The sequence below is a fragment of the Artemia franciscana genome, chromosome 10, assembly GCF_032884065.1.
Source record: "Artemia franciscana chromosome 10, ASM3288406v1, whole genome shotgun sequence".
NCBI lineage: Eukaryota > Metazoa > Arthropoda > Branchiopoda > Anostraca > Artemiidae > Artemia > Artemia franciscana.
The window spans coordinates 939,786-966,472 of record NC_088872.1 but is presented as its reverse complement, the minus strand read 5'-3'; the positions used below and the strand labels follow the sequence as shown (position 1 = coordinate 966,472).

Below are 26,687 nucleotides of genomic sequence, written 5' to 3'. Positions count from 1 at the left end.
TTTTGATGAAATTTCATATTTAGAAGGACCTCGTAACTTAGATCTCTGATTTTAAATCCCGTCCGGATCCAGCTTCATTGGGGGAGGGGGGGCGGAAATGATGGAAAACGCTTAAAGCAGAGAGATCAGGATGAAACTTGGTGGGAAGAATGAGCACAAGTCCAAGATACGTGACTGACATAACCAGACCGGATCCGCTCTCTTTGGGGGAGTTGGGGGGAGTAATTCGGAAAAGTTAGGAAAAATGAGGCATTTGTAAGTTAAGAATGGGCAATAAGATCTTAATTAAATTCGATATTTTGAGGGATCTTGTGCTTTAGAGCTCTCATTTTAAGTCCCGACCAGATCCAGTGACATTGGGGGGAGTTGGAAGGGGGAAACCGGAATTCTTGGAAAACGTGAAAATTGAGGTATCTTTATCTTACGAATGGGTGATCAGATCTTAATGAAACTTGAGATATAGAAGGATCTTATGTCTCAGATGCTCCATTTTCAATTCGAGTCGGATCCGGTGACATTGGGGGTTGGAGGGGGGAACAAATATTGGAAACCGGAAATCTTGGAAAACCCTTAGTGGAGAGATTGGGATGAAACTTGATGGGAAGAATAAGCACAAGTTATAGATATGTGATTTACATAATTGGAACGGATCCGTTCTCTTTGGGGGAGCTGGGGGGTGTTAATTTGGAAAAATTAGAAAAATTGAGGCATTTTTAACTTAAGAACGGGTGACCGGATCTTAACGAAATTTGATATTTAGAAGGAACTCATGTCTCAGAGCTCTAATTTCAAATCCCTACCAGATCTGTTGACATTGGGGGGAGATGGAGGAGGAAACCGGAAATCTTGGAAAACGCTTAGAGTGGAGAATTTGGGATGAAACTTGGTGGGTAGAATAAGCAAATGTCTTCGATACGCGATTGACGTAACCGTACTGGATCCGCTCTCTTTGGGGGAGTTCGGGGGTGGGGTTCAGTGCTTTAGTGAGTTCGGTACTTCTAGACGTGCTAGGACGATGAAAAATGGTAGGCGTGTCAGGGAGCTGCACAAATTGACTTGATAAAGTCGTTTTCCCTGTTTCGACCATCTGGGGGGCTGAAGGGAAAGGAAAAATTAGAAAAAATGAGGTATTTTTAACTTATGAGTGGGTGATCGGATTTTAATGAATTTTGATATTTAGAAGGACCTCGTGACTCAGAGCTCTTATTTTGTATCCTGACCGGCATTAAGCCTCTGATTTTCCTTTTAAATCAATCTGTTGATTCGAATTTTGCTAGAGCTCGAATCATATGAGCTCTTGGCTCATTCGGCCTCGTCACAAGTGCCATATGAGCTCTTAGCTCTTGTTTATACCTGCACGCCTGCTTTTTACTATTAATCAAAATTTTGAATTTAAGTATTTACTCTGTACTTTTTTTAAATATTCATTTTTGGGTGTTGTTGTTAGTTTAAGTAGCTAATTTGCAACGAGTAACTAATAACCAGTTCATTTTCTCTTTGTCATTTTTTTATATGCTTTTTCCTGCAGCTTTACAGTTTTAATGCTTCAGCGTATGGCGACAATTCATCCATTATTTATTATTCATCCATTATTATTTATCCATTATTTGATTGCTCAGATTTGGATTTATTCATCTGCCGGATTGGATTTTCAGATATTCCTTTTTCTGTGTAATAGATCCGTTTATAAGAAAAAGTTTAAGAAATAGCTTAGTGAATGAATAGATCTGAAACTATTGAATTCAATGATGTTTCCCTGTTAGAGTAAGTTACAACTGGAGACTTGTTACAAACTCGTATTTTTCAAAGGGGTCAAAAATCTTAAACATAGCCAGGCCAGTGGAAATGAAATCTGATTGTTCGAATTGTCTAAGAATTGTCTAGAAAAAACCCCCACTAAAATAGACGGTAAAAAAAGAAAAGAAAAGACAAAAAAAAAGTTTGCAATGAAGGCACCAAAGAGAAAAAGAGGTTATACCTTGATATACCGATATAAGAGAAGGTTTTAAAGCTTAATAACCTTCGCGGTAAATCTCTGGGTAAGTCATTACCACTGACGAAGTAACATCTCTGTCAAGAACTAGCAAAAATACTGGTAACATCGTGTAAACTGTACTAAACCTAAAAAAGGGGATAATAAAAGTAAAACAGTTCAAAATAGGGATGAAACCTTTTAATTGACAGTGAACAGATATAAAAAATTTTAACTGGATATTTCAAACACATCCAGTTAAAATTTTTATATCTGTTCACTGTCAATTAAAAGGTTTCATCCCTATTTTGAACTGTTTTACTTTCGTCATGGAAAGGCAGTGTGGTCTTAGAAGTTATCTAAGGGGATAATAACAAAATATACTGAAACACAGAATAATAGGTGGGACTTGAAGGTCGGATCGGCACACTAAAAAAGAAATATCATTGTATATGTTGGTTAAGAGTTTTTTTTTAATCTTTCAGACGGATCAAAAATCTTAACGTAGCCAGGTCAGTGAAAATGAAATCCGATTGTTTAAATCGTCTAACTGGAAGCTTATCTAATCCTATACTCGTGCATATCTTCAAAAGTCAGGATAAAATTCCATATGCAGCTATCCTTTTTTTTTTTGAAGTGAGCGCTAAAATAAGAACAAAAGAAGAAGAGATGAAGAAAATAAGCTAAAAAAAATTATGGAGCTAAGGAGGTTTAGAAGCTGAAGCCTTCCTTTGGAAGTGTAGTCTTAGGGAACCAACAGATCGTTGATGTTAGTAAGTTTACGTACGAAAAACTAAATAGTAAATACTAAAAAAAAACAGATACTAAATAAACTAAAAACTAAAAATGATAAAAACACTAAATACTACGTAGAAGCTATTAAGAATAGTGAAAACTAAATAAACTAAAAATGGTAAAGACTAAATAGTAGACGCTAAAAACTTAAGTACTACATAGTAACAACTAAAAATGGTAAAAACTAAAAAATTAAATACGGACGAAAATTTAAAAAAGTAAATAGTTTTGCCTATTTTTTTCCACGGCTCAATTGACAATAGACGAAACTTCATAATTTTATAAACAATCAATTTTTTAAGTAAATTGTGGCTTTAGTTATAAAAAAAAACCAAGGTGGGTCCAGAGGACAATAAATGTTCGTACTTTGATGTTCTTAGTACTTTCAGTAAGTGAGAATTAATTTGAACACGAAAAATAATTCATTGTATTAGAAGATCTTTTTAGTTTAAATGATGTCTGCAGGAAATTTTTAGGAAGTTCTGGTTCTTAGGCTAATAAAGCCTAAGGTGGGTCCAGGGGACACTAAGTGTTCTTATTTTACTGTTCTATAGTACTTTCTGTAAGTACAATTAATTTGGACACAAAAAATAATTTATTTTGTATTTGAAAATCTTTTTATGTGCTATCAGAAGTAAATATTTTATGAAATTGTGGTTTTTAGGTATAAAAAACCTTAGGTGGATGCAAGAGACAGTAAATGTTCTTGCTGTGTTCTTCTTAGTACTTTGAGTAAGTAAAAATTAATTTGGACACAAAAAATAATTCATATTTTATTTGAAGGTCTTTTTATTTTTAAATGGTATCTGAAGGAAATTTTTTAGGAATTTGTGGTGTTTAGATATAGAAAGCCGTCCAGGGGACGGATAAATGCTCTCATTTTGATGTTCTTAGTACTTTCAGTAAGTAACAATTAATTTGGACAAAAAAATAATTCATATTGTATTAAAGGATCTTTTTATATTTCTTTATGTTGTCTGAAGACTCCTTTGTAATTGAATCTGTTTTGCAGATGAGCCAAAAGTTGAAGAAACTGCTGAAATTGCTGAGTTTCCCAAACATGAAGAAACTCATAATGTTAGGATTACGGAGGATGAAGATACTTCTGTTTTCAAAACTGAAACTGAAGAAATAGTCGATGTTAAGCAAGAGGTTTGTCTTGATTAATTTTGTCTTCCTGGATTTTCAATATGAAACTCGCAACTACATTTACGGGTGTTATACTTTTTTTGGTTACCCATTTAAAATAGCAATAATATTGAGTTTAGTGCATATCAATATTGCACGAACTGTGAGTAAGGAGTGACCCGTGTCTCATCCTAAAAACGAATTTCAATGACGATATGTACGTCAAGAATCTGCTTTTCACAGATATTCCAAATTGGTAAAGTTTTGAAATTATCCTTTAAAACTTACTGGACAATTTTATTAGAGCAATTTCATTATTTTAGAAAAAGGGGCACAACAATCCCAAAAGGGGAGTGATCTTGATAATAATGACAATATCAATTGTAAAATAACAAATTAAACCAATGTTTATTTTTAGTTTTATTAAAAAATTTTAAAGATTTTTTAAAATTAATTTTATTTAGTTTTAGTTTTATTAAAATTTTTATTATATATTAGAAAAAAATCGTAAACTCTCCTTGACCGATTGACTTGAATTTTATTTTTGAATTTTTTTTGTATTGTCACATAAATTTTTAGATTCTTATCACATAAATTTGTTAAATTTGTTAGCCCCTGTTTGACCAATCCCGAATGCTTAATTACTTCCAAATTTCACCAGGTATATGTACTTCACATGACATTGCAATAATAAAGCATCAAGATTCCGAACACTTGTATACTACCCCTTGTATAAATAAAACAACATAAAGGGGTGATTGGCCACAGCATAATGTATAAAACAAGCACTATTATGCATAATTTGACACTGTATCGGTAAGAACACTTGTCTATGACGGTGGTCACTTAGGTTCGTATCTTAGATTAGACAAATTTTTGTTTTAGAGAAGTAAACAGACTTTTTAGTGTTAAGAGAAGACTAAAAAGTCGAAAATAGTAGTTTTATAAGCTCGTTTTAAATTTTAGATTAATTTGATATCTAGGTTATGGAAAGCCCATTCTGTTTTGCGCTCCGCGGTTTCTTTTTTATTCAGATTATAGAAAAAAAAATCTACCTTGTTGTCCGTTTTGAAAAAATAGTTAATTTTTTTTTCCAAATTTATTATTACCAGTTGCTTTTGTGTTGTTATAATTTTAAGTATTTCCGTTTTTTTTATCGAATAGCTATTGTATATGTTAGTTTGTCTTATTATTCTCTTTTGGTTACAGATTCATTTATTTCTTAAATTTGCTGTGGTTTAGATTCTTTACTTTTTTAAGAGTGAGGAGGACGCCTCGTTTTGGTACAGGTGAATTATTAGTCCGGGCTGTTCGTTTCTTGCTACTGGACATAGAATTGTTGTTTCATGATTTTTCGGGCTTTTGGTTGGTTTTCTGTTTTACTTTGCCTCTGGGTGGATAAATTTTACTCTAGATCTTTTATGAGAAAGCTAGACCAGATTCTTCAAGTTCCTTTATGAAGAAATTTGAAATTTTGTTTTTCCAAAACTTAGAAATTTTATCAAACAGTTCGTGGTAGCGAACTGTAAGTGAGGAGCGATTCGGCTCAATAGTAACCAAAACTCTAAAAAAACGGAATTTTAGTATCAGGAGATACATAAAAAGGATCAGCTTATTATGCTGATTCCAATTATAATAAGGTTGATCATGTTTAATGTTACCCATAAAAAGTAACGAGCATGGGAAAATTTGCCTGATTTGGACAGAATTTGATTTTGGGGATTTGACAGGATCACTGTACGAAATTCTTTTTAATTGTCTTAAATTCTCTTTGCCAAATTTCACTTGTAGAGATGTTTAGGGGGCTATTTTCCACGTGTTTTGATTTTCGGAAAATAATTGCAACGGAAGGGGGCATTTCTGGAGTGATTGAGAAGTCAATTAGAGATTTAAGTCTTGTTCAAATAAAAGTATGATAGAGACAATTTTTCAGGCTGAATTCCGCAAGTAATTTTATGGGGATGGGGATTTTCAGCGAGGATGAAACTGCCTGGAGGGAATTTGACGGGGGGGGGGGTGTAATTTAGGGCGAATGAAATTTTCACGGATGGTTTTCCGCGAGGGGGCGGTATATTTCATGGAGGGTGAGCATTTTTTATGGAGGGTGAACCAGATTTACCGGCATTATTTGAAAAACGATCGGAAACTGGATATAAAAAAAACACATTTTTTAACTGACAGTAAGGCGACATTAAAACTTAAAACGAACAGAAATTATTCCGTATATGAAAGCGGCTGTCCCCTCCTCAACGCCTCACTCTTTACGCTAAAGTTTGACTCTTTGTTACAACTATACTTTTTGAAACAATAAAAACCTTTAGCATCAAGAGCGAGGCGTTGAGGTGGAGACAACCCCTCTCAAATTCGGTATAGTTTCTGTTCATTCTAATATTTAATGTCGCTCCTTACTTTCAGTTAAAGATACTTTTTTTTATTTAGTTTCTTCAAAAATATGAAATTTTGTATTGCCTGTGTAGTAAGCAAGAGACTTGCCTTTGTTCATTTTGTTCCAGGGGATTTTCATTTTAATGTTTATAGTTTCACTTACGAACAATTTACTGATATAAGTAGGTTAGTAGTTATATTGTGTTTTAGCTCATGCTAATGTCTTGTGCGAATTTTCCAGTGTTGGCTTATTTTTAGGTACTTCATATCTGTCAAAATCCTTGCATTAGCTCGCTGTTATAAAATTTTTAATCTTATGTGCACTTGAATTCAAACTGCAATTACCAAGGACATTAAAATTAAAAAGTTTGCCCCCTCCCTGGATCTATATAGGTCTGCTCATGTATAAAACCGTGGCTTTTTAAGATTTCTCCTTTCGGTTGCTTAAAAACTACGGAGTTTTAGGACAGAACCACATTTTTGACAGTGTCACCACGTTGGACTATGAAAGAAGACGCAAATAATTCGGTTAAATTCGGTTTACCGAATAATTCGGTAAACCGAATTATTCGGTTTACTAAATTCGGTTTACATTTCGGTATGAAAGAAGAACATAACCGAAATAATTCGGTTTTCTTCCGTAAAAGTTCAAATATATATAATCTTTTAATTCCTAAGTATATCTTGAAAGTAAAGCTACAACTTTTAAAGGTATTTGGTGCCATGTTTCTTATGTTCTATACAAAATATAGATAAATATGTTGACAATGTAAAAAAAATATATAGAATAACATACATATAAAAAATAATATATCCATATGAATTGTTTTAGGTTCCAGAAGCAGAAGTTGATGTAACGGCTACTGTTGAAACTGTAAAGATGGAAGAGACGATTGAAAGTGACCCAGAAGATGTTCCTTTGGTATGTTAAAATTTATTTATAATTTTAAATTATAAATTATGTATTTATTTAATATTATATAATTAAATTATATATTTTTATTATTATTATATATTTAAATTGAATATTTTTTATTATATTTTCTATTATTTTATTATATTTTATAATATTTTTTATTATATATTTAAATTACATTATTTAAGTTATATATTTATATATAATTATTATAATTTTAAATTTTATTTATAAATTTAAAGAATTTTAAATTTTAAAACAATTTTATTTATAAATTTTATAATCATTCCCTTAATTTTTTTTTCAGGATGTCAACTTTCGTTCATTCAATTTTGGATCTTCAAAAGTGTTTTTTGACCCTAGGAAATCCCCTAAAACCCCCTCTTCTCTCATAGTAAATATACGGTAACGATGTTCCTGTATCAACAGGGCCAAGAACAAAAAAAATATTTAGTAATAAGTACTTGTATAATGGCCTTTATAAGAAAAACAACCTGCCTATCATGACTCACTTCTAAACGTGGTAATTGTTGCCGTGAACAAAGAAAAAAAATCCCACTAAGTAAATTCATAAAATAATAAATTAAAAAAGTATTTTAATTAACACTTTAAAAAGTATTAAATTGAAACTTCTTCTTTTTTTTGCTTTACAAACCAGGCAGGTCAGCTGCTTGATATTTCCATGTACCCTTTTTAATTTTTAGTTTTTTAACGTATGCTGAACCTATGCTGGAATGAATGAACAGATTGCTTTTTGTGGAGTTCTCAGGATGTGGATTCTAGGTAGATAAAAACGCACAAATCAGTGCAACCCGTACAAAAAAGTGATTCCCCTTGTTTTTCAGACCAGGAGACTGAGTTTCCTGACTATAGTTTTCCACCATGGCGATTCCAATCATCCACATTTTGTTTCGATTCAACCCCGTTTTCAGAGGTTTTTGGCTATTTTTCGAAATTCCCTTAAATTGCTTTTCAATTAGCATTTTACCATTAAGACTAATTTAGATAATAGTTACCATTCATGAATCAGCTAGAAATGTCAATTTTCTGTCACTTGCCAGTTTTTTTTAAAACACGTTTTTAATTTTTGGTTGCTACGGTCCGTGGTTCATTTCTTGCTAGATTGTAGCTACTGCTAAAACCACGAAATAAGCCAAATGGCGAAACTGACCTTATTTCTTAATACTCGCCAAGTTTTGCCTAGAACCGGGAGCCCTTTCTGGTAAATATCCTCATAACTACGATCTAGAGACTTCTTTGGGCTACTTTTTCTGGACGGATCAGGTACAAATTCCCCTAAGGCACTATGATGATTTCCTACTAAGAATGATTAATGTTCGCAGATGGATGATACCAGGAAATGCTGTGGGGTTTCCTTCTTCGAGCACTGAAAGTAAGCAGGATGAAAAAGTTTTTTTTTTCATTGCCTTAAGGAATGGCAAAAAAGGGAGAAAGAACTCCTCACAGGGAGGTGATGAGACGAACTTATGAAATCCACTTATTGACGTTCCATCAAGACTTGGCTTCTGGGGAGAAGCGAGCGTCGTTTTGACAACTCCTTCTAAATGCTCTTTCTGCTTTTGTACTTCCAGTAACAAGTTTGTTTTAGTCTCAGAGTGGAATAGAACATTTATATTTGTGATGAATATATTAGTTTCAAACGTAAGTAAGTAAGCAATACAACATTGAACTTTCACAGTCCTTACCGGCGGTGCTGATCTCCGTTTCATGGCCCTTCAGCCAGGAAGTGTAATGGGGGGGCTGTGAGCCAGCCATCCTGTGCTTTCATACCCCCTTCCTGCTTACCTTCCCCGAATTTCTCCAGGTATCCATTTAGAGTTGGGTCAACTCTGGCTGAGTTTACAGAGTTATGTCGAATCCACCGCTCTTCGGACAAAGGATTCCAACTCTAGCGCACTAACTACTCGGCTAAGACGGCCCCTTAATGCAGCGTTAAGGCCGCAGTTTTAAACACATCTCACATGTCCGATGGCATTTTGAATTACTAAAACTATTACAGTTTTAAAAAAGTTACGAAAAAAGTTGAATGGATGCAAAAAATCTCTATCTTAGTGATAAAATTGGAATGACACTGAAGACACAAAAGAAAGTTAGATAAAATAAAACAAAAATTATTAATAGCTATTATAGCTCTTATCTAAGATTCCTTTTTCCTTTTTTCCTTTTTTTTGAAACTTCTGGACTATTGTCAATTAATTTGATTGTAATATTAATTTTACGATTCTCACTGTGTCAATTCTATTTGAAAAAGAAATGATTATACGTTGAGAGTATAAGACGAAGTTTGTTTCAGGCATCCAGGTGTTCAAACCCAACAAATTTATTACCATGATTCTTTTGTTAAAAATCCTCTTTTTTCAATTTTTAGGTGTGTATTCCGTCATGTCTTAGTTCTATATTTCATCTATATTATATTGCTTAAAAAAGTATTCAGAATATTTTGATATATACGAAGTTTCTATAAATCCGTAAACTCTACTGCTTTTCATACTCATAACGACCTTCATTTGGAAATTTTTAATTATTTTTGTCTAGTTTAATGGTAAAGTAATATTTTTTCATTTTATTAATAATTTTGACATAGAAAAGTTTCAATTAACCCATGATTGTTACTCTTTTGTCATAGTCGAAGCGGAAGTCGATTACAAACGGAACCGACTATGACTCTGATGTTCCTCTGTCGGCCCGCAAGAAGATCAAATCTGAAGTAACGACGACAACAACTGTGAAGAAGCAGAAGAAACGTAAAATTGAAGATGATGAAGACGAAGAATATGAAGAAAAAAAGAAGAAGAAAAAGGCAACAAAAAAAGTGAAAACAGAAGAAACAACTACTGTCACTAAGAAGAAGGTGAAAAAAGAGGAAGAAAATGTTGAAACATGGAAATGGTAAGTCAATGCTGAATTGAAAGAAATTACAATACCTACTCACACAAGTTAAATGCAATTTTTTTTTACTAAAATAATAGGTTTTATTGGAAGTCAAATATTCAGCAGCGCACAATTTCAAAACTATTTGGAAAAAACTAGCCCCTCCAGGCCAGCTACATAGTTTGACTGGGTTGCAAGAGGCTTTTAAAATGTTTAATTTTCTTTTAGAAGGGCAGTCCAAACTAGATAGGGATATAGGGTTCCCGGGAAAGGGCTGAATGATCGTAATAACTTTGGCTCAAAACATTATAATTTGCACCATAGTCAAGGAGGCTATTTAAACTAATCTGACTTAGGCTGATCATGCGTCTATAGCCCCTTTTTTTTCTAAATGCCAGTCTCACGGGATCTATTAACCCAAGTAGACCAAAACAAAAAAATAGACGGTGCCCTTGCAAAATCACCAAAGATAAAAAAAAAACACCTTCGGAGCAATTATTCCCAGCTTTCATATTAGTTGTCAATAAATGTCTACTCTTTCTCCCGTATTGGTCGTGATTGTTTAGAGTTGTCGTAAATTGTCTCTGTTAGCAAAAAGAAAGACCATGAATAGAATAGAAATGTAATTTGAAGAAACACATCCTTTGGTTTACTACTTCTATTTCCATAAAAAATCTACACTAGACCTTAATATTTTTTTTTCTTTCTGTACCTGACTATAGTACATACGAAAGAATGTTTTTTATCGAGGGGGGTGGGGGTGGGGGGTTAGGTGTTCACTCATGAAAAAAAACGCCAAAACTTGCGAAATCATGCAAAAAATTAGTTTATGCGAAAGTACAGGAATTGTTTTTATGATTTTTGTTGATAAAGCTGGGAGGGGGAGGGGTTTCTAAGGAATCGAAGCCAGGTGCCTCTTGAATCAACTCTTTTCTTGTATCCATATAACCTTTGTATTCGCCTTTTCTTCTTTTTCAATGCTTCTGGGTCAGCATTTTTATGTCAAAAAGTCAACATATCAGACGGATTCCCCAATGGGGAATTAGTCGCTTCTCCTGAATGGGAGAAATAAGGAAGAATTAAGATATAATTGCAAGGGTTCAACTCTCCTATGGATTTTAGACTTCTTAACAGAGAGGGATATTTTCCGAAGGTTTTGTCAACTTTAGATTTGGAGTCGTTCTGTATGTCAATTATAACTTCTGTTAATCAATTTATTTTCATTATTTTCAATATGAAATAAGGTATTATAAAAGGTAATCTCCCATTCTTAGCGTTATAAATGTAGAGCGAGCAAAAGCTGCTAATTCTAAACTGGTTCGCGAAAAATTGATGCAGCGCCATCTATTTTATGAATTGTCAACAAGAGCGGATTTTCCAAAATAGCCACATGGTACTGATGAAATCTGTAATTGTTTTAGTTCGTTCAACTTTTTCGCAAAGAGTTAATATTTGTGATTTGGTAAAATATATCACATTTAGCTTACCTACTGCTGCTAAGCAGAGGAATATGCTAACATATAAAGTGAACTGGAAGAACAATTCCAAAAAAACTTTATTGACAGTTAAGAAAAGTGGAAAACTATCTTTGGATGTATCCCTGAGAAAGTTTGTCTTAATTAGTTTTACAACTACTTAATTAGTTTTACATCTATCTTAATTAGTTTTACAACTATTCAACCTTCATGTTAAATATTAAGCCAAATTTCAACTACTTTTTGTTTTAATAATTATTAGGAATCTTTTTATTATAAACAAGAAAAAAAAGGATAATTTTCAGTAAATGGTGCGTAAAAGGGTAGGTTGTTTTAGTTTTCCACACAACTCTTATTTTCTTTTCCTTCTAAACTAGAAATACAAAAAAAAATTGTATTTTATATCATAGAAAAGTTTTTGCATTGCAGGATAATCTATCTCTTATTGACAAATAGTTCATTTGTTGAGGAATTTGATTAAGCCAGAACAATTGTTTATTGAATATAAATGTCTTGCATGTATATGTATATCATATGTAACGTCTTGTATATATATATATATATATATATATATATATATATATATATATATATATATATATATATATATATATATATATATATATATATATATATATATATATATATATATATATATATATATATATATATATCCCATAACTACGTAGTTCCTGTACAGCTATGGAACCATTAGATGCAAATTTGAATTTGAATATGAAAATATAAAAGCATGGATTATACTGACACTTCCCAGTCAGTGTTTGTCTTTAAACAAAGAAATGTTCTTGAAATGAAGGAGAATCAATTTGAAGCTGTCTTATCTGATCAATTTTTCAGCCCGATTTGTGTATTACCCTGATTTAGATATAAACCCAACAAATTTTCCTATATTACAATACATCTTAAATAAGGTTTCACCTTTCTACAAAAGTAGTTTTGATTATGCAAAAAAAAACAGTTAGAAAACTGATTAAAGAATTTAATATCAATGATTAATTTTGGCATTTTATTCATCTGTGATTTATTTTGACTCGTTTGGATGTTCATTGTGATTCATTTGGTGTTTAATGCACAAAATTGTGTTAATAGTGCAGAATATCCTGTAAATTCCATCAAGTTTTGTCCTAAGGACATCCATCATGAGCAGTAGTTATGTCCTATAACTTAACTTCGATCTTTGTATTATCCTATATAGTGTCCTTTATTGTATCCTATAGAAATTGGTGTCCTTCTTATCGCTTTTGGGATCCGACCTCATTAAGGGAAAAAAGAGGGATCCCTAAAATATTTTTATTAGTAAATCCGACCAAAGAATTGATCCTTCGAATGCTTGCAGTTGGTTAGGTCCAAGAGAGAAATCTTTCTTACTGTGTGCTAATTTTTAACTGAAGTGCCATATACGCCCTTTGGTATTGAAAAAGCCTTTATGTAATAGTGCTTAATGGTATATGTAATCGAAACCGTCAATACTAAACGTTAGTTTCTTAGGTGGGAAGAAAAGAAGGAGGATGATGGCGTTAAGTGGAGAACGTTGGAACACAAAGGACCTGTTTTTGCTCCCCCTTATGAACCCCTACCTAAAAATGTCAAGTTTTATTATAATGGTAAGTTTGATTTTTTTTTCTTTGTTTTAGATTTAATCTTCTCTCTGTAATCACGCTACGTTGTAGATATAGGGATTGGAGGATACCCAATTTAAGGATACCCACCCTTTATTTAAGGCACCATGTCACCCCAGCGCACTCTCCCAATAATACATGGCATTCAATCAAAAATTCATAAATAATTCAATCAGAATGTACGAAATCAAACAGTTCATGGTAACAAACTGTAGTAAGGAGCGACGCCGCTCAATAGTAACCAAAACTCTAAAAAATGAGATTTTGATACCAATAGCTACATCAAAAGAATCGCATTTTAATGCTGATTTTAAATATATAAGTTTCGTCAAGTTTAGTCTTCCATCAAAAGTTACAAGCCTGAGAAAATTTGCCTTATTTTAGAAATAGGGGGAACATCCCCTAAAAGTCATAGAATCTTAACGAAAATCACACCATTAGATTCGGCGTATCAGAGAACCCTATTGTTGAAATTTCAAGATCCTATCTACAAAATGTGGAATTTTGCATTTTTTGCGAGAAGGCAGATCACGGATGCGTGTTTATTTGTTTTTTGTTTTTTTTATGGCACTTGGTATTAACCAAGTGACATATAGCAATCGCCAATTCTGTCTGTTTGTCTGTCTGTCTGTCGGTCCCAGTTTTGCTACTTTAGGCACTTCCAGGTAAGCTTTGACGATGAAATTTGGCAGGCTTATCAGGGACGGGACCAGCTTAAATTAGAAATAGTCGTTTCCCCCCAATTTGACCATCTGGGGGGGGGGGAGTGGGGGGCCGGTTAATTCGGAAAAAATAAAAAAAATGAAGTATTTTTAACTTATGAATGGGTAATGGGATCTTAATGAAATTTGATGTTTGGAATGATATTGTGTCTCAGAGCTCTTATTTTAAATCCCGACCGGATCTGATGACATTGGAGGGAGTTGGAGGAGGGGGAAGGAAACCTAAAATCTTGGAAAACACTTAGAGTGGAGGGATCGGGAAACTTGATGGGAAAAATTAGCAAAAGTCCCAGATACATGATTGACATTATCGGAACGGATCTGCTCTATTTGGGGTAGTTGGGGGGGGGGAATTCTGAAAAGTTAAAAAAATGAGGTATTTTTTACTTACGAACGGGTGATCGGATCTCAATGAAATGTGATGTTTAGAAAGATATCGTGTCTTAGAGCTCTTATTTTAAATCCCGACCGGATCTGGTGACATTGGGGGGAGAGTTGGGAGGGGGAAACCTGAAACTTGGAAAACACTTAGAGTGGAGGGATCGGGATGAAACTTGGTGGGAAAAATAAACACAAGTGCTAGATACATGATTTACATAAACGGAACGGATCCACTCTCTTTGGGATAGTTGGGGGGGGGTATTTCTGAAAAATTAGAAAAAATGAGGTATTTTTAACTTACGAACAGGTGATCGGATCTCAATGAAATTTGATATTTAGAAGGATATCGTGGCTCAGAGCTCTTATTTTAAACCCGACCGGATCTGGTGACATTGGGGGGTTGGGAGGGGAAAACCTAAACCTTGAAAAACCCTTAGAGTGGAGGGATCGGGATGAAACTTGGTGGAAAAAATAATCACGAGTCCTAGATACATGATTGACATAACCGGAACGGATCCGCTCTCTTTGGGGTAGTTGGGGGAGTGGTTAATTCTGAAAATTTAGAAAAAATGAGGTATTTTTAACTTACGAACGGGTTATCAGATCTCAATGAAATTTGATATTTAGAATGATATCGTGTATCAAAGCTCTTATTTTAAATTCTGACTGGATCTGGTGACGTTGGGGGAAGTTTGGGGTGGGGAACCTAAAATCATGGAAAACGCTTAGATTGGAGGGATCGGGATGAAACTTGGTGGGAAAAATAAGCAGAAGTCTTACATACGTGATTTACATATTGGAACGGATCCGATCTATGGGGGGGGGGTTAATTCTGAAAAATTAGAAAAAAATGACGTATTTTTAACTTACGAAGCAGTGATCGAATCTTCATGAAACTTCATATTTAGAAGGACCTCGTAACTCAGATCTTTTATTTTAAATCTCAACCGGATCAAGCGTAATTGGGGAGGGCAGTTGGGGGGACCGGAAATCTTAGAAAATACTTAAAGCGGTGAGATCAGGATGAAACTGGATGGGAAGAATAGAAACCTGTCTAAGATACGTGACTGACATAACCGGACCGGAACCTAACCTAACTTACGAAAGGGTGACCAGATCTTAATGAAATTTGATATTTAGAAGGATCTTGTGCTTTAAAGTTCTTATTTTAAATTCTGACCAGATCCTGTGACGTTGGGGGGGGGAGTTGGAGGGGGAAACCGGAATTCTTGGAAAACATGAAAATTGGGGTATTTTTATCTTACGAATAGATGATTGGATCTTAATGAAATTTGATTTTTAGAAAGAATTCATGCCTCAGAGCTCTTATCTCAAATCCCGACCAGATCGTTTGACATTGGGGGGAGTTGGAGGGGGAAATCTTGCAAAAACACTTGGAGTGTAGGAATCGGGATGAAGCTTGGTGGATAGAATAAACAAATGTCCTTGATACGTGATTAACAGAATCGTACTGGATTCGCTGTCTTTGGGGGAGTTGGGTGGAGGGGTTCAGTGATTTGGCGAGTTTGGTGCTTGTGGACGTGCTAGGACTATGAAAATTGATAGGCGTGTCAGGGAGCTGCACAATTTGACTTGATAAAGTCGTTTTCCCAGATTCGACCATCTGGGGGGCTAAAGGGAGAGGAAAAAATTAGGTATTTATAACTTACGAGTGGGTGATCGGATCTTAATGAATTTTGATATTTAGAAGGACATCGTGACTCAGAGCTCTTATTTTAAATCCTGACCGGCATTAAGCCTCTTATTTTCCTTTTTAAATCAATCTATTGATTCATAGAATTTTGTTAGAGCTCATACCATATGATCTCTTGGCTCTTAGCTCTTCTCGCCTCGTCACAAGTGCCATATGAGCTCTTAGCTCTTGTTTTTCCAGGGGTGATCGTATTGACCCAGTGATCCTAGTATGTTGCGAGAGGGCTCATTCTAACGGAAATGAAAAGTTTTAGTGCCCTTTTTAAGTGACCAAAAAAATTGGAGGGCACCTAGTCCCCCTCCCACGCTAATTATTTTCCCAAAGTCAACGGATCAAAATTCTGAGATAGCCATTTTATTCTGCATAGTCGAAAAACCTTATAACTATGTCTTTGGGAACGACTTACTCCCTCACAGTCCCCGTGGGAGGGGCTACAAACTTTGAATAGTGCTTACATATAGTAATGGTTATTGGGATGTGTACAGACGTTTTCAGGGAGATTTTTATGTTGGGGGAAAGGTTAAGAAGAGGGGGATATGTTGAGGGAACTTTCCATTGAGGAATTTGTCATGGGGGAAGAAAATTTCCATGAAGGGAGCACAGGATTTTCTAGCATTATTAAAAAAAATAAGTATGAAAAAGTTTTTCAACTGGAAGTAAGGAGCAGCATTCAAACTTAAAACGAACAGAAATTATTACGCATATGAGGGGCTCACCTCCTCTTAATATCTCGCTCTTTACGCTTATTATTTTTAGTAATTTCAACTATTTATTCTACTGCTTTTGTGATTCAGGGGCCATTCTTAATGAATTGGGACAAAGTTTAAGCTTTTGTGTAAGGAGCGAGGTACTGACGAGGGGGTGAATCCACTCATATATGTAATAAAAACATAAGAATACAGAAGTTCGTTACGTAAGCTAATTTATAAGCTACGTATATCTTTTACTAATAAAAACATTCGTAAAAAAAATAAAAGTTCTAGTTGTCTTTTTAAGTAACCAAAAAATTGGAGGGCAACTAGGCGCCCTCCCCCGCTCTTTTTTTCTCAAAATCATTGGATCAAAACTATGAGAAAGCTATTTAGCCAAACAAAATAAATATGCAAATTTCGTGCAAACATGCATTTATTCAAAAACGTTCAGTTTTTTTTTAATGAAAGTAAGGAGCGACATTAAACCTTAAAATGAACAGAAATTACTTCGTATATGAAAGGGGCTGCTTCCTCATCAACGCCCCGCTCTTTACGCTAAAGTTTTTTACTGTTTTAATAAGAAGAGTTGAGACAAAGAGTCAAACTTTAGCGTAAAGAGCGGGGCGTTGATGAGGAAGCAGTCCCTTTTATACGAAGTAATTTCTATTTGTTTTAAGTTTTAATGTCGCTCCTTACTTTCAGTTAAAAAAATTTGTTTTTTTTATTTAATGTATACAAACCCGCTTCCTAGGGTAGTTTGCTTTGTTCTGCACCAGGGACATAGGCTCCAAATTATGTAAGTAGCCCCTCTCAAATGTAGGTTTTATGCCCATCTTTAAATAACAGACAATACATGGTGACGCTACATTTGGTTAAAATTTAGATTTGTAGCCTGCAAGGATGATCAATCTCCATGATTGGAGGACCCTTATTAGGATCCTCGGGTATGTTTTCGCGTGTGTGAGGATCCTAACTTTGTTGCCCTTTCTTAGTTGTTGCTGTTGTCGATAATAAAGCATCGGAGATTGGCCTTTATCTTTACAATTTTCAATATGCTTTTTCGCGGTTTATACATCGCAGTACCCACAATTTAATTAGGATCTGAATTTTAGGGTGCTTTCCCATAATTTTTCAAGCTCCCTTTCCCAAAAAGTGTTACTAAGCTTAAAGTTTTCTTCATTTATATCTTTTAAAATGGTAGATCTGGTTTGTCTGGCTCTTGTGATATTGGTTTTGTCATGTTTTAAATCAATAAATTGAATAATTTTAATTAAATCCTCTAATTCACATACACACTTTAGTATTCAAAGAGAGAGGACTGAAGTTAGTTGATAGTGGAAACAGCTGAACTCTACCGACATAGGATCCGGGTTTGATTAGGATCTAAATTCGAGGCAAATCATGCAGAAATTGATAAATGCCGATAATGCTCCAAGCTCTAAGTAACTTTGTATGGTTTTACTTGCAGAAAAAAAATCAATGTACGACAAGATATGTCATCAGTATTTTAGGCCCTCCTTCCCAATCACGCATTGCACCCCGGCCGAGGGCTGAGAATCAGGAGATCGGCACCTGCGCTACGCGAACCTTAATCGGTTTGCATGCGAAAGTTTGCTTTGCTTGCTTCCCAATCCCCCCCCCAATTCAGGATCTGTCAGCAAAAGAAAAATTGAAGGCAGTTCCATATGGATCTCAGCTTGAAGTGGGATTGGGGTAGAAAAAAGGGCGCAACTAGTTTGAAATTTTCTAAAGAGGAAGGGAACACTTCCTGTGTGCAGGCCTCCTTGGAATTTTTCCAATGGAAATACAAAGAAAAAGATGATTCAATGGAAATCGTCGCAACATCAAGCCGCCTGAGGCTAACACAGATGCGCACGCTCCTCCATCCCAACATACTTAGAGCCTAATTCTTTACACTCTGCCAAGAAGTTTCCATTTCCCTTAAATTGCTTAAGAAATCCTCACACGCCATTCAGGGACGACCTGCTTTTCGTTTGGCCACTTACCCGACAAGGACGATCTTGGGCAATATGTATCCGCAGAATGTGTCCTAGCCATCTCAAACTTTTTGTCATTATGGAACCAAACCCCTCCCCCCCAAAAGAGTATGTCTTTTTTAAAATGTAGAGGGTATAGAGGCAAGGAAACCCAGAGAATTGTAAACCAATATGTTGGATAATAAGTTTATAATTTTCTAGTTCATATTGCATTTTGAAATTTGATTATTCAGAAGTCACTGAAACGCTCAGTTCTATACTCTGAATATATACAAGAAACTATAGATTAATATCTTGCGATAGGATGAAAAGAAATCTAAATTGAGTTGGAAAGTTGAATTCAATAGAATTAAAATGGGGTAAACTCCACAAGATCCGTAGTTTTCTACAAGAAGAAAGAAATCAAACACTTACCCTAAGAAAAATCTTACTGTCGAGAATGATAGAGTTCTTGGGGAAACAGGTGACGGATCTGTAGTTTTGCTGCGATGCTAATAATAAAAAAAATGATATCTTTTATATTAGTTTGCAATGTCTGTAAACTCCAGTAGAGTCATCGTGTATCATTTGAAGTCATACGGCGAAGAACTGAAGCTCTACTCTTTTAAGCAAGACTTCGTCTCATACAGCAGACTATAAAAATTGGAAGAATTTTATGTATAGTTTGGGCATGATTATTTACGGAGAGGAGTTTTTATAAGTAGAATGAGCACTTTGGATAACAAAGGAATTTTTCAGATTTATATATATATATATATATATATATATATATATATATATATATATATATATATATATATATATATATATATATATATATATATATATATATATATATATATATATATATATATATATATATATATATATATATATATATTATTAAATCGCTTGCATGTTGTCCGACAGGCTTTGGTGATAGTTTGTCTCATTAATGTGAAATATTAGAAAATTCAACTGAGGAAATCAAAAGAAACTGTCTCCTGACATAAAAGGTGTGCCCCTCTCATAACGCTTCCTGTAAAAGTTTTGATTTGGTCCTCCAGTAATGAGACAAAACAAGCTGGATTTGTAAAAACTACGTATGAAACTTGTCATAATTTTTATAGAATCTTATTGTCCAATAAGACAAAGGCTCCCTTGACAGAAAATCGACCCACGTTTGAATTAGGATCTCTGTCGAGACGACAACGAACGTTTTATTTGATTCTCTGTTAACATAACCTGCTTTCAGTCTGTAAAATGTTGACATCATGTCGACATCTTTTTGTCGAAAGAAAGAATGGTCCATGTCGACATAGAAAGTGTAAGTCCAACCGGAAAATTCAAAATGTAAAGTATACTGATGGTACTTGTTTTTTTTTTGTTTTTTTTTTAGGTCCCAGGTTAACCTCTTGTTAGCCTGTTTATATTGTAGTGTTTTGTTGTTTGTTTTTATGTTGGTTTCGGTAAATGGTCTCATGCTCCATACTTTTTTTTATATTTTAGCATATCCTCGCAAGCTCTGCTTTTGTTGTGCTATTATATATAAATGATTATTTTCAATAAAGTTGTTCCACTACTACTACTACTGTTCACCAGTCCTGTGGCGACGTTGTGGGTTTGGGCTCCGATTGGTAATAAGGGACAATGAGTTTGAACTCAGCTATAGCAAAACATTAGGGCCAATCCAAGGACCTTAGTAGTCACCACGCATTGTAAAACGCATTGTAAATTCACTACATACGTACTTTTTTCGCACATAAGAACGATTTCAAGAAGAACATAAGAATGAATTAATTAACTGATTCAATACTTATAATTGGTTAATTCAGTATTAAAGAGCATTATATAATACATCTGAAACTGCCCCTAAAAAAACGCGTTCTGTGTGTTATTCCAAGTTGAAAAATTAAGAACTAAGGAGCAAAATGTCAAACGCGGCATAGTTTCAGATCTCTGGCGTATGACTTCCCATAATTGGGATAGAATTAAGTCTAATCAAGCTGAAAGTTTTTAGTTAGTTAATCTGTACGGTATGTGTTACTGAATGTCCGAAATCTGGTTAATGTTGACATTCACCGGTGAATATCCGAAATTCCCTTTTCTCTGCTTGGTTTAGAGAAAAATGTTAGGTTAGGTTAAAAATCTCAGAAATGGGTTAGAAACCTAACCTGTCACCATGAAACCTTGCATAAAACTGACAAATATGACTAAATCCAAGGATAAAAAAAGGACTTTCGGACTTTCTCTACTGACATTTTACAGTTTCAATCTTCCATAGTAACATATATATTCCTTCTAAAATTAGCAATTTTGCGACCAGCCAGCAGTTAAAAGTTGCATAAAAAAGGACACGATGCTTGTGTCATTATATTCTTTAATATCGTATCTGTCCATACACTGAACCGGAATTATGCTATTATTTACGCTTTTTTTTAGGGAGGAACTGAACTTGCTAAAGAAAAATAGAAAAATTTTCCTTCTTTTGGCGAATTTTTAATCTATAAACATTCACACCAAATTCTATAAGTGCAATTTGGTAGAGGAATAGCTCTGAATCTTAGTTATGGAAAAATATTTATTCCTTTTTCCTGAGGGAGGAACTGAACTTGCTAAAGAAAAATAGAAAAATTTTCCTTCTTTTGGCGAATTTTTAATCTATAAACATTCACACCAAATTCTATAAGTGCAATTTGGTAGAGGAATAGCTCTGAATCTTAGTTATGGAAAAATATTTATTCCTTTTTCCTGAGGGAGGAACTGAACTTGCTAAAGAAAAATAGAAAAATTTTCCTTCTTTTGGCGAATTTTTAATCTATAAACATTCACACCAAATTCTATAAGTGCAATTTGGTAGAGGAATAGCTCTGAATCTTAGTTATGGAAAAATATTTATTCCTTTTTCCTGAGGGAGGAACTGAACTTGCTAAAGAAAAATAGAAAAATTTTCCTTCTTTTGGCGAATTTTTAATCTATAAACATTCACACCAAATTCTATAAGTGCAATTTGGTAGAGGAATAGCTCTGAATCTTAGTTATGGAAAAATATTTATTCCTTTTTCCTGAGGGAGGAACTGAACTTGCTAAAGAAAAATAGAAAAATTTTCCTTCTTTTGGCGAATTTTTAATCTATAAACATTCACACCAAATTCTATAAGTGCAATTTGGTAGAGGAATAGCTCTGAATCTTAGTTATGGAAAAATATTTATTCCTTTTTCCTGAGGGAGGAACTGAACTTGCTAAAGAAAAATAGAAAAATTTTCCTTCTTTTGGCGAATTTTTAATCTATAAACATTCACACCAAATTCTATAAGTGCAATTTGGTAGAGGAATAGCTCTGAATCTTAGTTATGGAAAAATATTTATTCCTTTTTCCTGAGGGAGGAACTGAACTTGCTAAAGAAAAATAGAAAAATTTTCCTTCTTTTGGCGAATTTTTAATCTATAAACATTCACACCAAATTCTATAAGTGCAATTTGGTAGAGGAATAGCTCTGAATCTTAGTTATGGAAAAATATTTATTCCTTTTTCCTGAGGGAGGAACTGAACTTGCTAAAGAAAAATAGAAAAATTTTCCTTCTTTTGGCGAATTTTTAATCTATAAACATTCACACCAAATTCTATAAGTGCAATTTGGTAGAGGAATAGCTCTGAATCTTAGTTATGAAAAAATATTTATTCCTTTTTCCTGAGGGAGGAACTGAACTTGCTAAAGAAAAATAGAAAAATTTTCCTTCTTTTGGCGAATTTTTAATCTATAAACATTCACACCAAATTCTATAAGTGCAATTTGGTAGAGGAATAGCTCTGAATCTTAGTTATGGAAAAATATTTATTCCTTTTTCCTGAGGGAGGAACTGAACTTGCTAAAGAAAAATAGAAAAATTTTCCTTCTTTTGGCGAATTTTTAATCTATAAACATTCACACCAAATTCTATAAGTGCAATTTGGTAGAGGAATAGCTCTGAATCTTAGTTATGGAAAAATATTTATTCCTTTTTCCTGAGGGAGGAACTGAACTTGCTAAAGAAAAATAGAAAAATTTTCCTTCTTTTGGCGAATTTTTAATCTATAAACATTCACACCAAATTCTATAAGTGCAATTTGGTAGAGGAATAGCTCTGAATCTTAGTTATGGAAAAATATTTATTCCTTTTTCCTGAGGGAGGAACTGAACTTGCTAAAGAAAAATAGAAAAATTTTCCTTCTTTTGGCGAATTTTTAATCTATAAACATTCACACCAAATTCTATAAGTGCAATTTGGTAGAGGAATAGCTCTGAATCTTAGTTATGGAAAAATATTTATTCCTTTTTCCTGAGGGAGGAACTGAACTTGCTAAAGAAAAATAGAAAAATTTTCCTTCTTTTGGCGAATTTTTAATCTATAAACATTCACACCAAATTCTATAAGTGCAATTTGGTAGAGGAATAGCTCTGAATCTTAGTTATGGAAAAATATTTATTCCTTTTTCCTGAGGGAGGAACTGAACTTGCTAAAGAAAAATAGAAAAATTTTCCTTCTTTTGGCGAATTTTTAATCTATAAACATTCACACCAAATTCTATAAGTGCAATTTGGTAGAGGAATAGCTCTGAATCTTAGTTATGGAAAAATATTTATTCCTTTTTCCTGAGGGAGGAACTGAACTTGCTAAAGAAAAATAGAAAAATTTTCCTTCTTTTGGCGAATTTTTAATCTATAAACATTCACACCAAATTCTATAAGTGCAATTTGGTAGAGGAATAGCTCTGAATCTTAGTTATGGAAAAATATTTATTCCTTTTTCCTGAGGGAGGAACTGAACTTGCTAAAGAAAAATAGAAAAATTTTCCTTCTTTTGGCGAATTTTTAATCTATAAACATTCACACCAAATTCTATAAGTGCAATTTGGTAGAGGAATAGCTCTGAATCTTAGTTATGGAAAAATATTTATTCCTTTTTCCTGAGGGAGGAACTGAACTTGCTAAAGAAAAATAGAAAAATTTTCCTTCTTTTGGCGAATTTTTAATCTATAAACATTCACACCAAATTCTATAAGTGCAATTTGGTAGAGGAATAGCTCTGAATCTTAGTTATGGAAAAATATTTATTCCTTTTTCCTGAGGGAGGAACTGAACTTGCTAAAGAAAAATAGAAAAATTTTCCTTCTTTTGACGAATTTTTAATCTATAAACATTCACACCAAATTCTATAAGTGCAATTTGGTAGAGGAATAGCTCTGAATCTTAGTTATGGAAAAATATTTATTCCTTTTTCCTGAGGGAGGAACTGAACTTGCTAAAGAAAAATAGAAAAATTTTCCTTCTTTTGGCGAATTTTTAATCTATAAACATTCACACCAAATTCTATAAGTGCAATTTGGTAGAGGAATAGCTCTGAATCTTAGTTATGGAAAAATATTTATTCCTTTTTCCTGAGGGAGGAACTGAACTTGCTAAAGAAAAATAGAAAAATTTTCCTTCTTTTGGCGAATTTTTAATCTATAAACATTCACACCAAATTCTATAAGTGCAATTTGGTAGAGGAATAGCTCTGAATCTTAGTTATGGAAAAATATTTATTCCTTTTTCCTGAGGGAGGAACTGAACTTGCTAAAGAAAAATAGAAAAATTTTCCTTCTTTTGGCGAATTTTTAATCTATAAACATTCACACCAAATTCTATAAGTGCAATTTGGTAGAGGAATAGCTCTGAATCTTAGTTATGGAAAAATATTTATTCCTTTTTCCTGAGGGAGGAACTGAACTTGCTAAAGAAAAATAGAAAAATTTTCCTTCTTTTGGCGAATTTTTAATCTATAAACATTCACACCAAATTCTATAAGTGCAATTTGGTAGAGGAATAGCTCTGAATCTTAGTTATGGAAAAATATTTATTCCTTTTTCCTGAGGGAGGAACTGAACTTGCTAAAGAAAAATAGAAAAATTTTCCTTCTTTTGGCGAATTTTTAATCTATAAACATTCACACCAAATTCTATAAGTGCAATTTGGTAGAGGAATAGCTCTGAATCTTAGTTATGGAAAAATATTTATTCCTTTTTCCTGAGGGAGGAACTGAACTTGCTAAAGAAAAATAGAAAAATTTTCCTTCTTTTGGCGAATTTTTAATCTATAAACATTCACACCAAATTCTATAAGTGCAATTTGGTAGAGGAATAGCTCTGAATCTTAGTTATGGAAAAATATTTATTCCTTTTTCCTGAGGGAGGAACTGAACTTGCTAAAGAAAAATAGAAAAATTTTCCTTCTTTTGGCGAATTTTTAATCTATAAACATTCACACCAAATTCTATAAGTGCAATTTGGTAGAGGAATAGCTCTGAATCTTAGTTATGGAAAAATATTTATTCCTTTTTCCTGAGGGAGGAACTGAACTTGCTAAAGAAAAATAGAAAAATTTTCCTTCTTTTGGCGAATTTTTAATCTATAAACATTCACACCAAATTCTATAAGTGCAATTTGGTAGAGGAATAGCTCTGAATCTTAGTTATGGAAAAATATTTATTCCTTTTTCCTGAGGGAGGAACTGAACTTGCTAAAGAAAAATAGAAAAATTTTCCTTCTTTTGGCGAATTTTTAATCTATAAACATTCACACCAAATTCTATAAGTGCAATTTGGTAGAGGAATAGCTCTGAATCTTAGTTATGGAAAAATATTTATTCCTTTTTCCTGAGGGAGGAACTGAACTTGCTAAAGAAAAATAGAAAAATTTTCCTTCTTTTGGCGAATTTTTAATCTATAAACATTCACACCAAATTCTATAAGTGCAATTTGGTAGAGGAATAGCTCTGAATCTTAGTTATGGAAAAATATTTATTCCTTTTTCCTGAGGGAGGAACTGAACTTGCTAAAGAAAAATAGAAAAATTTTCCTTCTTTTGGCGAATTTTTAATCTATAAACATTCACACCAAATTCTATAAGTGCAATTTGGTAGAGGAATAGCTCTGAATCTTAGTTATGGAAAAATATTTATTCCTTTTTCCTGAGGGAGGAACTGAACTTGCTAAAGAAAAATAGAAAAATTTTCCTTCTTTTGGCGAATTTTTAATCTATAAACATTCACACCAAATTCTATAAGTGCAATTTGGTAGAGGAATAGCTCTGAATCTTAGTTATGGAAAAATATTTATTCCTTTTTCCTGAGGGAGGAACTGAACTTGCTAAAGAAAAATAGAAAAATTTTCCTTCTTTTGGCGAATTTTTAATCTATAAACATTCACACCAAATTCTATAAGTGCAATTTGGTAGAGGAATAGCTCTGAATCTTAGTTATGGAAAAATATTTATTCCTTTTTCCTGAGGGAGGAACTGAACTTGCTAAAGAAAAATAGAAAAATTTTCCTTCTTTTGGCGAATTTTTAATCTATAAACATTCACACCAAATTCTATAAGTGCAATTTGGTAGAGGAATAGCTCTGAATCTTAGTTATGGAAAAATATTTATTCCTTTTTCCTGAGGGAGGAACTGAACTTGCTAAAGAAAAATAGAAAAATTTTCCTTCTTTTGGCGAATTTTTAATCTATAAACATTCACACCAAATTCTATAAGTGCAATTTGGTAGAGGAATAGCTCTGAATCTTAGTTATGGAAAAATATTTATTCCTTTTTCCTGAGGGAGGAACTGAACTTGCTAAAGAAAAATAGAAAAATTTTCCTTCTTTTGGCGAATTTTTAATCTATAAACATTCACACCAAATTCTATAAGTGCAATTTGGTAGAGGAATAGCTCTGAATCTTAGTTATGGAAAAATATTTATTCCTTTTTCCTGAGGGAGGAACTGAACTTGCTAAAGAAAAATAGAAAAATTTTCCTTCTTTTGGCGAATTTTTAATCTATAAACATTCACACCAAATTCTATAAGTGCAATTTGGTAGAGGAATAGCTCTGAATCTTAGTTATGGAAAAATATTTATTCCTTTTTACTGAGGGAGGAACTGAACTTGCTAAAGAAAAATAGAAAAATTTTCCTTCTTTTGGCGAATTTTTAAT

General features: G+C 33.4%; 1 protein-coding gene across 2 annotated transcripts in view; it reads left to right on the top strand.

Moving 5' to 3' along the window:
- Window positions 1-26,687, top strand: part of LOC136031636 (DNA topoisomerase I, mitochondrial-like) — a 71,369-nt gene that overhangs the window by 20,328 nt on the left and 24,354 nt on the right. For both annotated transcript variants that reach the window (XM_065711278.1, XM_065711279.1), the window contains exons 5-8: window positions 3,780-3,919; window positions 7,113-7,202; window positions 9,844-10,106; window positions 13,073-13,188. In XM_065711278.1, coding sequence (XP_065567350.1) covers window positions 3,780-3,919; window positions 7,113-7,202; window positions 9,844-10,106; window positions 13,073-13,188 — 609 coding nt within the window. The remainder of the gene's footprint in view (window positions 1-3,779; window positions 3,920-7,112; window positions 7,203-9,843; window positions 10,107-13,072; window positions 13,189-26,687) is intronic.